Source organism: Muntiacus reevesi, chromosome 1 (genome assembly GCF_963930625.1).
Source record: "Muntiacus reevesi chromosome 1, mMunRee1.1, whole genome shotgun sequence".
Lineage (NCBI taxonomy): Eukaryota > Metazoa > Chordata > Mammalia > Artiodactyla > Cervidae > Muntiacus > Muntiacus reevesi.
This window is the reverse complement of record NC_089249.1, coordinates 86158854-86174605: the sequence shown is the minus strand read 5'-3', so window position 1 is coordinate 86174605 and position 15752 is coordinate 86158854. Positions and strand designations below refer to the sequence as shown.

The 15752-nt window shown below is 43.3% G+C and overlaps 1 protein-coding gene across 1 annotated transcript in view; it reads left to right on the top strand.

The window, feature by feature from the left end:
- HAO2 (hydroxyacid oxidase 2) overlaps nt 1-15098 on the top strand; it is a 30301-nt gene extending 15203 nt beyond the window's left edge. Inside the window, 5 exon segments of the mRNA XM_065906032.1 lie at nt 1116-1399; nt 2839-3048; nt 7311-7469; nt 8045-8114; nt 12754-15098. Coding sequence (XP_065762104.1) covers nt 1116-1399; nt 2839-3048; nt 7311-7469; nt 8045-8114; nt 12754-12809 — 779 coding nt within the window. The 3' untranslated portion in view covers nt 12810-15098.
- The last annotated feature ends 654 nt before the right edge of the window (nt 15099-15752 follow it).

Here is a 15752-nt window from a genome sequence, read left to right as displayed (position 1 = left end):
TCTTCCCTCATTCGCCACCACCAAAAAATAAGAAGAGAGGAGAAGGGAAGGGCAGGGGGCAAAAACATTCCTGGGATTCATTTGTCATCTTCAACTGAAACCAAATTTTTTTTCTCAAGTTGCCCAAGGCTTCCCTGGGGTCTTTTCCTTTGATTCTGTGATATAGGAAGTGATGAATCCAAGGATTCTAGAATTAAAGTGACATCCATCTGGTTAGGAATAAATTTGGCTGAGTTGAAATATGAATACCCTGTGTGAATATGACTGCTTTACTAAATCTTCATGGTTGAGGGTGTTGGGTTGTTTGGGGCAGGAGAAAGCAATATCTCCTCTTGATGTTAGGAACTGAAAATATTAATTGTGATGAGGTCAAATTCTCTACCCGTGAGTTGTAGAATGGTAGTGACACTAACCTCTTGGGGAATCCCCTGAAAACGATTTAAGTGGGAAATGAGAAAGATGCAATTGGCACATCATTGTCACCATTATCATCATCATCACCAACAACATTATTATTAGCATTTGTACAGTCCTCACTTCATAGCTTTAAAAAAAAATACTTCCATAGCTGGTATCCTATTTAATCTTGCAACAACCCTATAAGAGTGCTATTATCATTTTCCCCCTTTACAGATAAAGAAAAAGAGACTCAAGGCCACACAGCTAAGAAGTGGTAGAACTAGTTTTCTTCTAACTCCAGATAGCATGCTTTTTCTACTGCAAAGCTCAGTCTTCTCCTTGGAATTATGTTCTCAACCTTCGCCTTCTTTAGTTCCTTTCTGCTTCATTAATGGGTTCATAAGATGTCCATTTCCTATCTGAAAGCTGCAACATGTTCAAATGGTTTTGGGAAATGGTTCTGGGGACTCGATGTCATCTCTAGCCTGAAATATTTTAATGGAATACAGAGTTTATAAGACAAGTTATACAGTGGAGGACCCAGGCAGTCTGATCAAACAACTCTGATGCCTGCCCGATAGGGAAGAAGAATGAAGTCAAGCTTTAATCTTCACTCACAGGCAAGCTGGCCAGAGGGAACACAGACTTAAAGGGCATTTCACCCCAGTTCTGAATGTCACTGCACTCCAACCTGAGCTGTATCACTTGCTTTGCAGCTGCACAAGCAGCCAGTATCTGCTACATCACCAGCACGTATGCCAGCTGTAGCCTTGAAGATATCGTTGCTGCCGCCCCCGGGGGCCTGCGGTGGTTCCAACTCTATGTGCACCCAAACCGGCAGATAAACAAACAGCTGATCCAAAAGGTGGAATCCCTGGGTTTCAAAGCTCTGGTCATTACTGTGGATGTGCCCAAAATTGGCAACAGACGGCATGACATTACAAACCAAGTCAACTTGATGCAGAATTTATGGTTGAAAGATCTCGGATCACTTGAGACTGTAGGAAAGATACCAGAGCCAGGAGGGCAGGTGTAACAGGAGGCAGATTTCCATCCCTTTTTCCTCTCTTCTTTCTTTCCTCAAGAAGTCATTGTTCTGTGCCTGTTCTGTGCCAGGCACTAGGGATGCAGCAGTTCAAACAGCAGATGGAGTTCCTGCTGCTCAGAACTTCCAGACAAGCAGAATATAAGACAAATTGTTCTCACCTCTGGAGCTGGCCAGCCTGTCCCCAGAAGTGTTCTGGGCCGGGCTGGGTGTTAGGAAATAAGAAAGCTAGGGAAAGGAGGTTGGTTTTTTTTTTTCCATGAAACAGGAGAGTAAAAGTTTTTTCCAACATTTTCTACTTTATGGCACATTTAGAAAACGATCACACATAGATAAACGGACCATCTGAAGAAGACACTCCTATTCAAGGTGCATGCCTATGGAGCAGGACTGCCTTGAACACTGGGCAGCAATATCTCTGCACTCCTGGAACTCATCCATGGGGCACCAGAGAGCTACAGTGTAGTTTTTTGGACAAGGTGACTACTTCCTCCATTAAAATCCTTTAGTCCAATGGGATGAAGTGTCCCAGAGAGAAAAGACTGTGGTAAAGTTGAAATCCCTTAACTGCATTAGAGATAATGGTACCAGCCTTCTCAGCCAATGAGCACCTGCAATACCCAGACAAGTGACTCAATAATTCTACCCTTTAGCCACAAATTGGCCTTGAGGGTTTCTGGAATCTTAGCTCAGATTCCAGGGACACCTTGGGGCCTATAGATATTTGATTCACATGGTGAGCCAAGATAAATATTGGGTAATATTTGACTTGGGCTTCCCAAATGACTCAGTGGTAAAGAATCTGCCTGCCAATGCAGGAGACACAGGAGATGTGAGTTTGATACTTGGATGGGGAAGAGTCACTGGAAAAGGGAATGACAACCCACTGCACTATTCTTGCCTGGGAAATTCCATGGAAAGAGGAGCCTGGTAGGCTACAGTTCACAGGGTCACAAAGAGTCAGACATGACTGAGCAGGCACGCAATATCTGACTTAAGATTATTGAAGTATTGCTTAGTTATTGTTACCTGGTACATATCTCACATTGGCACACAATCACATTGGCCTATAAATGCTTTTGCTTATCTATCTCACTTAATAAACTCTGAGATTTGGGGAGGGGGGTTGAAATTAAGGACTGTATCGCATTTGTCTTTGTGTTCCCAGGTCTTAGCAAAATTATTGAGCAGGGACGCAAGTAATGGTTAACAAATAAGCAATGGGAGTAGAAATTCTTTAACAAAAGTTTTGTTTGGAAAGGAGCTAGGAGTAGTGTTGGGTTTTATGGTTCCTCTTTTCAAGCTTACAAATGGTGGCTTTTCAAATGTGCCTCATCTTTGGAATGAGAGTCTCAAAGGAATTCAAGACTAAGGTTCTCTTTTATTCCACGCAGGGAAATTCAATGCCTTATTTCTAAATGTCCCCAATTGACCCATCCATCTGCTGGGAAGATCTCTCTTGGTTTCAGAGCATGACTCGATTGCCCATCATCCTGAAGGGGATCTTGACAAAAGAGGACGCAGAGTTAGCTGTGAAGCACAATGTCCATGGCATCATTGTTTCCAACCATGGTGGGAGGCAGCTTGATGAGGTTCCTGCTTCTGTAAGTAGAATGACTTCAGAGTGGGTGTCTTTGTAAGTGCTGTGTGTGTGCATGTGCGTTTGTATGTGTGTGTCCACAGCAAGGCACTCTGTGAAACGTGGTGCTTGTTCCCCTCTCCCTAACCAACTGTGTTGGTAATATATATATATATCGGAAGGACTTTTAATCATTAATAATAGTCTAGTGTGTGCCGGGTTATTTTTACAAGCTCAACATATGTCATCTCTAAAGTGCACAACAGTCCTGCATTACTATCCCTACTTAACAGATGAGGATACTGTAAGATGTAGAGATGTTAAGTAACTTGTGAGTTCACACAGTTAATAATAAGTGGTTAAGGTGAAATTTGATGGAAGAGCTGTTCCCAAGGCATAGAGGTCATCTGCCTTCTGAAAGAAGCATTCAGCTGGAAGTTTGCCTTTCTGCATGGATTGGAACCTCATATTTTCTCATATGACATATCCCAGGAAGAAATGGTGCCTCACTTAAGCTAACAAATAACTTTCACAGTAAAACTTTAAAATGCCCTATGAATCCTTTGCTAAAAATCCAAGACAGTCCAAATTTTTCCCTAACTTATGAATTTGTCCATTAGCGATGGAGTCTGGAGAAAGAAAATGAAAAGCAGCGAGGCAGGGAAAGAATTTTTAAAGGAAGTTCATTGATCTTCATGGAGATTGATACCTTGTATTTTTTCAAGGGATTCTATGCTGTTTGACTCATTCTGAGAAATGGAAGTGAGTTTTTTTTCCTCTTAAAATTTTTTTTTTTTTTGGTCTTTTAAGTATGACATATTCACTGCAAGTAAACTGTAAAATATACCTAAACAAAAAGAATTAAGATAAAAATCATTACTATTTATGACAATAGTTTGATAATCAATTTAGTGTAAATATAACATTTTAGGTTTGAAAACTATATATGATATTGTGTAATTTTCGTCTCTTCATTTATCAATATATCAAGAGCATCATTTTACTTCAATAAATTTGCTTTTTTTTGTTTTTAATGGTGTATAGTATGAATGGACAATTTATACAACCAACTTCCTATTGTTGAACATCTGGATTGCTTCCAAGGGTTTGGTCTTTTAAACAATACATCAGTGACCATCCTGAAATCTTCAGCACATTCTCAATTTCTCTTTTAAAAAGAATTACAGGAAATAGAAAAAGCTACATCAGCCAGTTTATACATTTCAAGGCTTATGAAACTTGGAGGTTTCAAATGCCAATCACTGGCCTCCTCCGCTCTGCCAGTTCTACCTCATAGCAAACAAGCACGGATTGAGCTACAGGAAATGGTCAAGCCTCCTACTTCCCATCCCAACTCTTGACCTAAGACTTTAGGAGAATGTAGGCCTTCAGAACATGCGCTGAGCTCTCTCCCCCAACTCCTGCAAGGATACCATAAAGCCATCTCTCACGCATCCAGTAACTGATGGGATAGAGGGTGCAGAGCATAGCAGGTCCCGAACTGACCCAACTGTGCTGACAATAGGAACAGAAAGCAAAGAGCCCCTCACCAACCAGCAGCAAACAGGGTAGAATGCTGACTTTTGAAATAACACTAATAGAACATTATACAATCGGCTGCCTCTCATTAATCAGTTTAGCTAGTCTTGCTCCCTCAGGGAGTTCTGAGAGAGAAGGCAGGATAAGTGGCCCACTAATTTTCCCACTGCACTTCCTCAATAAAGAATGAGCAGTGATGAAGGCAGGTGCCATAACAAGAAGAGTTTCTTCTGCCCCATCACACTGATCAACACGTTGTTCTCCCAAGCCCTCTGACCTAACAGCCAAACCCAAGATCATCCAGGGACAGTACCAAGATTAGTGGGAGGCTAGTGAGAGGCCCATCTTTGGCTCAAAATTCAAGAACATGCCAGAAAAACTGAATTAGGAATAATAGCTTCATGTATTATTTGAAAAATGAAAATTAATGCAGAAAAATCCACAGTGAATAGCAACAGTTTTAATAAAGATAGGATCTGATCCTGCACTTGCACAATGCTGCCTCACTCATTTCACTGTAACCCTGGCCCTGGTTCCAATAAAGCTTTATTTATAAAAACAAGCCCCCAGCTTGCAGGTCAAAGTTTGCCATTTGATTTTTGTAAACGTTGTACTCAAATATTATTTATATTTTTTACACCTTTTAAGTTTTGTGCCTGGGGTAAGTCGCTCACCCTTCTCAACCCAGTCCCTTCTTGTGAGGGGTGTGACTGTCTCAGTGATGTCCATCTCTGTAATGTTCCATATCTAACACTCCTGTGTTTCCTTCCAGAACCAGGGGAAAGCTAGCTTTTGTCCCCAGAAGGCTCTAATGAATGCCCCACTGTGGCTTATCAAAAGCTAACTCTCAAGCCATACTGAATGAACTCTAGGCTGAAATTCACCCCCTATTGTGTTTCTTAAATTACTGCCAGTTCCGTTGACCAGTATGGCTCACTAGAAGGGCTTCCCTGGTAGTTCAGACAGTAAGGAATCCCCCTGCAATGAGGGAGACCTGGGTTGAATCCCTGGGTTTGGAAGATCCCCTGGAGGAGGGCATGGCTACCCATTCCAGTATACTTGGCTGGAGAGGCCCCATGGACAGAGGAGGCTGGCGGGGTGCAGTTTATGGGGTCGCAAAGAGTCAGACACGACTGAGCAACTAAGTGCACAGTGCAGGAGAGTTTGCACAAGTACATTTCTTTCTTTCTCACAGCATGCCGATACAGGAGACATGGGCTCGATCCCTGGATCAGGAAGATCCCACAGGCCGCAGAGCAACCAAGCCCAAGTGCCACAGCTATTGAGCCTTTTGTAGAAATGTTCCAAATAATACCATGGTGGGACTGTAAAAATACCCTGATTTAGATGCACATTCTCTCCAGTCTTTACACGTACGTTAACAAAATGTTCAATTCACCCACCCACTGGGAAAATACAAAGCTCTTTCCTCCCTGATTTCATACTCTGCTCACTTTCACCAAAGGATCTCATTCGGGCAGAATTCAATCCACTCCTTCTGCTGCAGATTCTACTCCTCTTCAGTCATTCCTCAAAGAGACAGAACAGGAGCCCTGAAGCAGTTCCAGAAACTTTTCCTGCAGGACCCTCCCCCCAGACTCTGCCCTCACTTCTTACAGACTTGGAGGTACCCAGGAACATAGCTCAATCTGGGGCACCTTAGGTCCACAGGCCCGTTGACCACACAGCTGGGAGTGAGAGAGAAAAGCTAGGAGAAAAGATCCAATGGAGAGAGGCGGCCAGAGTGATCAGGCATTTTTCGCTTTGTCTTTCTAACGCTTCAACCCTGCGCTTACAACGTCACTGCTGCCTTTCTGTCCCCAGTCTCAGATGACCCGAAAGGGAGTTAGGAACAAGTAGCTCAAATGTGTCATGTCAGGAATAAGTTACAGCCCAGTTACATGGAACAGGCTGTGGTTCAGACACTAGGGTCACTGTTGGTCACACTTTCTTTGCCAAAAAAACTTAGGGCTTTAGCAATGGGGAACATTTCTAATCGTTCCACCGTAGAAGCAGAGAAGGTGGAAGAGAATCAAAAGTCAAAATTTTCTTTAAAATGAAGAACATTAAAATGTGTGCAGCCTGGATGGGAGGGGAGTTTGGGGGTGAACAGATACATGTATAGCTGAATCCTTTTGCGGTCTACTTGAAACTATCACAACATTGCTAACTGGCTATACCCCAATATAAAATGCTTGTAAAAAAATAAAATGAAATAAAAAGAACAGGTGACGCTAGTGCTAAAGAATCTCCCTGCCAATGCAGGAAAAACAAGAAACCTGGGTTCAATCCCTGGGTTGGGAAGATCCCCTGGAGGAGGGCACGGCAACCTGCTGCAGTATCCTTGTCTGGAAAATCCCATGGACAGAGGAGCCTGGCGGGCTACAGGCATGGGGCAGTAAAGAGTCAGGCGCAACTGAGTGACTCAGCACACAAAAGCGAACACTGCAAGTGGAAAATGCTCCCTTGGGGATGTTAAGAGATACCAAGAGTCTCTTCCAAGCTGTAAATACCTGAACTCTGTCAGAGCAGGAAATGGCAGAAGGGGGTAGCCTGAAAGAGTTCCTGGGCCTTGGCAATGTGGCTACTCTGCTTTGACAGCACCTGCAGCCTCATGCATGGAGCCATGAGGCATCGCCCCAGCTTAGACCTCCTGGAGCCAGCCAAACCCGGGGGGCAGTGCTGTCCCAGGACTCCCTGAGAGTCCAGAGGGAAGCCCCTCGAGCCACACTTGTCTCTTGTTTTCAGATCGATGCCCTGACAGAAGTGGTGGCCGCTGTGAAAGGGAAGGTGGAAGTGTACCTGGATGGTGGGATCCGGACTGGCAACGATGTGGTGAAGGCTCTAGCCCTTGGGGCTAAGTGTGTTTTTGTGGGGAGACCCATCCTGTGGGGTCTTGCTTGCAAGGTGAGAGTGGTAACATGAAAACCAACCGGAAGGCACCCCACTTCTCATTTGTTTCCATATGCTTCTGTGGTTTAACCCCCAAGTTTAACCAGTTTTGGGGGGTGCCACAGATCCTGAAGGACGGTGACACCTCGCCTGCCCCTCCACCCTTCTTCCACAGCATGTTGTAAATTTTCAAGAGCTCTCACCCCCACAATTTTCCTCCTTGCTTTCCTTTATTCCCAACATAGTTCAAATTTCACAGATAGCCCCCATCCTCCCCACCACAGCTCTGAGCTCACTTAGAAATACTTTTTAATGTGCATTGACTTTGCTGCTCCACGTCTTAGTTGCAGCACGCAGGATCTTCAGTTCTGTTGTGGCATATGGGTTCTTTAGCGGAGGCACACGAACTCAAGGTGTATGGGATCTAGTTTCCTGACCAAGGATGGAAGCCAGGCCCCCTGCGTTGACAGCATGGAGTCTTCCAGGGGCCACCAGGGAAGTCCCCTCACTTAGTATTGAAACTCAGCCTGTGGTCAGGATGTTCCTTCACGCCTCTCTGTTGTCTCCTCTCTTCTCTGTCTTGTGAGCAGGGTGAACATGGAGTTACGGAAGTTTTGGATATTTTAAAAAATGAATTCCACACTTCCATGACCCTGACAGGTAAGTTTTTACCATTTTTTCCTAACTCAGAACTGAAAGCAGGCCGTCTAAAGAACAAAAGCTCGGGCCCTTCCTTCTCACTTGCCTCCCCCAAGCCCAGAGAGGGCGCAGAGGAAATGCCCGAGACAAAAGTGGAATGAAAGTGTTAGTTGCTCAGTCAGGTCTGACTCTTTGTGACCCCGTGGACTGTAAGCCCACCAGGTTCCTCTGTCCGTGGGATTTCCCAGGCAAGAGCACTGGAGTGGGCAGTCATTTCCTTCTCCAGGGGATCTTCCCGACCCAGGGATTGAACCTGAGTCTCCTGCATTACAGACGGATTCTCTACCATCTGAGCCAGTCAGCACAAACTCAGAATGTGATACATCTGCTACAAATGCAAGTGCAATTTCAGATTGTGGTAAAGAGGGTCCCATTTCACTCTGGCCTGCTCAGATCCCATCAAACTTGTCAGATGTAGTTCTGGGAGTGAACTTTAAGTAAGATTCATGGATTGTGAAGAGTAGAGAAATTAAGTCAAGGGGAAAGCATGGAGGTGCTGGGGAGGTGGAAGCAAGCAGAATGACAGAACAGAGAGAAGGAGAAACATCATCCTGGGTAACCACAGTCAGCAAGACAAACTCGAATGTCTCAAAGTTACACACAGGCAGGTATCAGGCAAAACTGAGATGACTGTAAAGCAGTGCTCATAAAAACTTACATGTGTTCAGCAAGTCCATGTGATCACTGGAATCCAGTGATCCTGTGAAATAGTGATTCTCAGCTAATGATGGTAACTTCCCTCTTCAGAATCATTTGGTTTGGGGTGGGGGTGGCTTATCTTTTTTTCTCATTGGCACAATGATGCAGGGTTGGTGTTGGACGTATTCAGTACTCAGGGGTCAAGGATGCTAAATGTCCTAAAATGCTTGGAGCTGTCTCATACAAAATTGGCTTGCCCAAATGCCAGTCATCAGTAGCTCTGTCTCTGATTGTCTTTGTCTGCTGTAGATGGTAATAGATTGTAATGTGAGAGGCAGACAAGATAAACCCAAATAAGACCTCCATTCATGCCTCAATTCTAAAATTTGGTAATAACAGAAACCTCCTCCAGAAGTAACAAAATAATGAATCAAGAGCTCTGAAGTGGAGTCAAGACCATTTTTGTGCCATTGACTTATTTCCACAGATGATGCTACCAAGTTTCTGCTATCTGTCAGGCACAAGGCAAGGTGTCCAGGTCTTTTCTAGACTGGTTTTCATCAGCTATGTAGACAAGTAGCTTGTACTCAGCATCCAAGCTACATAGTGTTCCTTGGTGCTGTGACCTCAGCCTTTGGGGCTTAAGTAGTATAAGTTAGAAAACTTAGACCAGCATTAATGCCAGTCCCTTTCAACTGAGTAGATTAATAGGAAAAGGGGGAGGAAGTGGATTAAGGCATCAAGGACCAGGACTGTCCATTTGGGGCCAATGTCTATGAAGATAAGTCAATAAATAACCCAAGGTTGCCAAGTCTCTCCCGTGAGGGCGAGGAGGGCACAAGTGTGAACAGATATTGTGTTGATGTCTTTTGCCCTTGGGAGGGAGAGAGAGGGGGGAAGATCTAGGAGTTTCTGCAGGTTCCAAGAGGTTGAGGTGACTTCTCTTGCTCCCCCAAATATTTTCTCCTGTCTTTCTGATACTATGTCTGAACTTTTAAAACAGAAGCCTGGCAGGGGAATTCACAATAACAAAACTTGTTTATTCCACCAAAAGTTTATACTTAACAACCATTGGGATGGAAATAGAGGCTGGGAAATCTTTTTCTAAAATAGAGGGTAGAGAGCACTCTTTTTAAATGGGGTCAGGAAAAAAAGAAAGAAAAAACAGGATGATGAATACTTTTTATGCCTAACTTTTTATATTCCTTTCCTTCTAATTGTTCTCCAATGAGAATGTATTGTTTAAATGCAGAGAAAAAATGACTGATCAACAACCAAATGTGGGATGGGCAGGACAGATTGGGGAAGAAGGGAAAGAAGAGAAAACTTAGGCTGAAGGGCATCCCTCAGCATTCTCTGTGAGTATCGGTCCCGCAGAAAAGACTCCTCAAGCTGGTCCCTGGGGAGAAGGGGGTCTCAGGTGAGGAGGGCTGTGTTTTTAGTGGAACTCACTCAAATAGAAAATCATAATGTGAAACCCCACAGAGTTTCATATTCAGTTCAGTTCAGTTCAGTCACTCAGTTGTGTCCGACTCTTTGCAATCCCTTGAACTGCAGCATGCCAGGCCTCCCTGTCCAACACCAACTCCCAGAGTCCACCCAAACCCCCATGTCCATTGAGTCAGTGATGCCATCCAACCATCTTATCCTCTGTCGTCCCCTTCTCCTCCTGCCCTCAATCTTTCCCAGCATCGGGGTCTTTTCAAATGACTCAGCTCTTCCCATCAGGTGGTCAAAGTATTGGAGTTTCAGCTTCAACATCAGTCCTTCCAATGAACACCCAGGACTGATCTCCTTTAGGATGGACTGGTTGGATCTCCTTGCAGTCCAAGATTAGCCCTTCCGCACACAACGCATGTAAGATGCTTGACACAAAACCAGCACCCAGGAGGTGATCAGTGAATATGACTTCTCTATCCTAATTCTCCTGGAGATGTGTGACATTTTTCCTCTGTGATCTTGTGACATCGCAGTCCTGAGAAGAGAACCCTATTTGCACTATTGTGAAATCAAAATAAGCTTAGAAATCATCTTTTCCTAATTGTGAGACCATATGCCAAAACTGTATATATAGGAATGCTGCAATCCCAGTTTACCTTGGAAAACAAAACTGTGCACATATAAATCATGTGTGCACAGACCTCACTTAGGTCTCATCTCTTGTAAAGGGCAGGGGCTGAAACAGAAGAGTATATGAATCTTCTTGAGTTTTATTGCTCAAAATTACCTACTTTGTTTTAATTTAGCCAAAGTGTTTTAGTGTGAATATCCTCCTAATTTACAGTAATGAAAAAACAAGAATACATTGTAATTATTAATTCACTCTTAAACCTTTAGTGGACCTCTACCAAGAACAAGGCAATGTCCCTGGTACCATGTGGACCAAGACTCCATCTGATGAGCTTATACTGATAAATAGAACAAATACACAAATAGCACCAGGGCTTAAATAGGAACAGATGCTTCAAAGTGTCTCAGAATGGTATCACACACTTTGATGCAACTACTGAGACGTTTTTACATAGCTTAAATATTTGTTTCTAATATAATGTATCAGCAGTTTCTATTTTGGCATCTCTGTGCTCCTTGAGGAAATCTACCCTCTCCAAAGCTGTCTGCCCCGTGGAAACCCGGAGCTGTCAAAATCATTGTCACTTCTGATGAGAGCACCTCTGGCTCCAAATTCCCGCTTCTGCTGACTTAGTTCATTTTATGAGTTATTTATGCCTCCTTCACCTGCCATTCCTGTCACCTATCATCAACACCAGGGGCTTCCCTTGTGGCTCAGTAGTAGAGAATCTCCCTGCCAATTCAGGAGACGCGAGTTTGATCGCTAGGTTGGGAAGATCCCCTAGAGAAGGAAAATGGCAACCCACTCCAGTATTCTTGCCTGCGATAATCCCATGGGACAGAGGAGCCTGGCGGGCTACAGTCCATAGCGTCACAAGATTCAGACATGACTTAGTGAATAAACAAACACAAATAATCAACACAGACATAAAACTCAACTCTTTCCTCTGCTTCCATTTTTGGAAAAAGAGCCTCTCATTAATATACCTCTGTGAATAATACAGTTTTCTAGTTAGGTTTTTGGAGATAACCATACACACATCACAGATGGGGAAGAACTTATGAAATATTACATGTTGTCTTACTCAACTTCTTATCACTGGTGAATTTTCTTGAGTCCACAATTCTGCAACTGACATTATCTCTTTCTCCCTTCTCTTTTGTCATCTTATCTGGAGTCACTCTCTTCAATTCCTGTGTCTCATCTCTATGACAGTCCAGTTTTGCATTTTAATTAAGATCCTCCACTAAAGAAAGATATTCTGCTTTAAAACTTTTTTTTAGAAGACAGTTGTAGGAAACATTCACCCCATCTTGTCTGCTTTCCCTGAGCCCTCATCCTTCCTGACTGATACATCCTGTGTCCTGAAGGCTTATCCAAAGTGTACACAGTTGCTTCCGTCATGTCTGACTCTTTTGTGACCCATGGACTATAGCCGCCAGGCTCCTCTGACCATGGGATTCTGCAGGCAAGAACACTGGAATGGGTTGTCATTTCCTCCTCCAGGGGATCTTCCTGACCCAGGGATTGAACCGACATTCCCTGCATTGCAGACGGATTCTTTACCTCTGGGCTACCAGGAAAGCCCCAAGGTTTATCTGGATGGCAATAAAAGTCAGGTGTTTTCACTGCACACAAACTGACTTTTCAAAAAGCTGAAATACTGTTTTTATGTTTTTACCATGCCATTTTGCCATGGTTGTTTTAAAAGAGGACACAGGCACAGGCTCACAGAACAATCCCCAGTGTAATCAGAATTGTGGGATATGTTCTGTACATATGACATCTTATCAGGGTGAGGACAAGGCTCAAGGCTTGTTTCTATCCCCATGGTGGGGTGGTGACTGAGGTTTCAGAGAAATGAGCTTTTAAACTACATTTTTTTTTAAGGTTGCCAATCGGTTGCTGAGATCAATCAGAACCTGATCCAGTTCTCCAGATTGTAAAGAAAGAGAGCCGATGGCCTGACTGCAGAGTTTGCCCACAGGAGCAAGACAAAATCACAGTAGGGTGTGTGATGCCCTCTTGCCTCAGTCCCATCCTGGCCAGCAGCTTACCCCTGCACCCTCAACCACTCCACCCCAAATCCCTGATCTCCCTCAAATGCACCAAGGCTCTTCTTTGCCTCACTGCCTTGTATATGTTGCTCTCTTGCCCGAAATCCTCCTCTGAAAGCAGAGATCTTAAAAGAGCAGATCAGCAATGGCTGAAATAGCTAGTGATTAAAACTATTTGAATATACTATGTTTCTGTGAAATAACTATGGAAATCTGTACCCGAGAACAGAAGAGCTATACATATAAAATATTCCCCAACAAAATCATACTCCTATCTGTAGACAACAGATAAATAATATAGTTAAAAACATAAGCTTTGGAGTCATACAGACATAAGATTACCAGGACTGTTACTGACAAGCTGTGAGACTTGGGGATGTTTTTTGATCTCTGTTCTTCCAAGTCTTTGTGTATAAAATGAGGTTTATAATACCTAGTCTATTAGGTAGGGAGAAAGATTAAGAGAGATAACATACATAAAGTTCACAGCACAATGCTTAGCCCCTAAGTTTAAGAAAGAGTAGCTTTTGGACTTCCTTGGTGGCCCAGTGGTTAAGACTTCACCTTCTAATGTAGGGGGTGTGGGTTCAAGCTATGGTGGGGGAATTAAGTTCCCACATGCTGCAGGATGTGGCCAAAAATTAAAATACATAAATAAAACTTGAAAAAATTCCTCTTAAAAAAGAAAGAGCTAGTAGCTTTTATGATTATTATTTGGTAAATTCCTATTTATCTTTTAAGATCTTATTCAAATATCACCCATTCTTACCTGGCTACTTGCTAAAGGTTTCCTATTGTGCTTTTCACATTATACTATTACAATCCTTATTATAATGTGTTATGTTTATTGGTCTCTCTCCATAAATAGACTTTATATGTCTCTGAGCAAGAAACTATATGCTTGGTACTGGGTTTGGCATATAGCAGCATCTCAATAAACATTTGTATGATGGATAGTTGGGTGGATGGACTGAAAAGGGTGAAAGGAGAGATGGGAAAATGAATAAATGCCTTATCAGAGTAAAACCCCCCCAGAACAGCAGTCAGCAAGAATAGACTTCTAGAGCAGGGGCACTTGGCTGAATAAGATCTAACACTTGAAGACATCAAGGAAGTTAAGGATAAATTCCCAATATCCTAAATAAATATTGATAATTTCATAACTGGCATTCATGTTCTATCTTGGTCCTTGTTATAGTCTGTTTTCTATACGACAATCATTGACTTTTTTAAGTACAAGCAAATCCTACTAGTTTAGTGCTTAATTCAGTCATTCAGTCATGTCCAACTCTTTGCAAACCCATGGACTGCAGCATGCCAGCCTTCCTTGTCCATCACCAACTCCTGGAGCTTGCTTAAACTCATGTCCATCAAGTTGGTGATGCCATCCAACCATCTCATTCTCTGTTGTCCCCTTCTAATGCCTTCAATCTTTCCTAGCATCAGGGTCCTTTCTAATGAGTGGGCTCTTTAGAGTATCAGGTGGCCAAAGTATTGGGGCTTCAGCCTAAGCATCAATCCCTCCAATGATTGCTCAGTATTGATTTCCTTTAGGATTGACTGGTTTGATCTCCTTGCAGTCCAAGGGACACTCAAGAGTCTTCTCCAACAACACAGTTCGAAAGAATCAATTCTTTGGCACTCAACTTTCTTTATGGTCCAACTCTCACATCCATACATGACTACTGGAAAAACCATAGCTTTGACTAGACAAACCTTTGTTGGCAAAGTAATGTCTCGGCTTTTAATATGCTCTCTAGGTTGGTCATAACTTTCTGTCCAAGGAGTAAGCATCTTTTTAATTCATGGCTGCAGTCACCATCTGCAGTGATTTGGGAGCCCAAGAAAATAAAGTCAGCCACTGTTTCCATTGTTTCCCCATCTATTTGCCATGAAGTGATGGGACTGGATGCAATGATCTTCAATAGGCAAATCCTATACCTCACCTGTTTAAGGCTTTTCTATGGCTTCCTATTCCATTCAGTATCAATTCTACACTGAGCACCAGCTCTCCAGGAGATTGCATGATCTGGTTCTTCCTGATTCTTCCCTCAGCCTTCACTCTCCCCTTCCCTCATTAGGCCTTAGCCAAAATGCGTCCTTTTTATTCCTTTTTTTTTTTAATAAAATTTATTTTTATTTCTAATTGGAGGATAATCACTTTACAATGGTTGGTTTCTGCTGCACGACAAAGTCAATCAGCTGTAAGCATGCTCACATCCCCTCCCTCTTGGACCTCCCTCCCTCCCACTCCCACCCTATCCCACCCCTCTAGGTCATCACTGAGCACAAGGCTGAGCTCCGTGTGCTATACAGCAGCTTCCCACCAGCCATCTATTTTACACATGGTCGTGTATATATTTCAGTGCTACTCCCTCAGTTCATCCCACCTTCTCCCTCCACCTCTGTGTCCACAAGTCCATTCTCTACATCTGCATCTCTGTTTCTTAAACAAGTAAGACTCTTGCCTCTGGGCTTTCATCCTTATTATTCCCTCTACATAAAATGTCCTTCCCCATCCTCTTCCCATGACTGGCTCTTTCCCTATAGTTAGATCTCAGCTTAGCTCAGACGGTAAAGAATCTGCCTTCAATGCAGAAGACCTGAGTGCAATCCTTGGATTGGGAAGATCCCCTGCAGAAGGGAATGGCAACCCACTCCAGTATTCTTGCCTGGAGAATCCCATGGACAGAGGAGTCTGGCAGGCTACAGTCCATGGGGTCGTAAAGAGTCAGACAAGACTGAGCGACTAACTACACTTAAATGTCACCACCCCTAGCAGATGAGAGTTCCCTGACCATCCCATCTAGAATAGTCTCTCCTTTACTCATC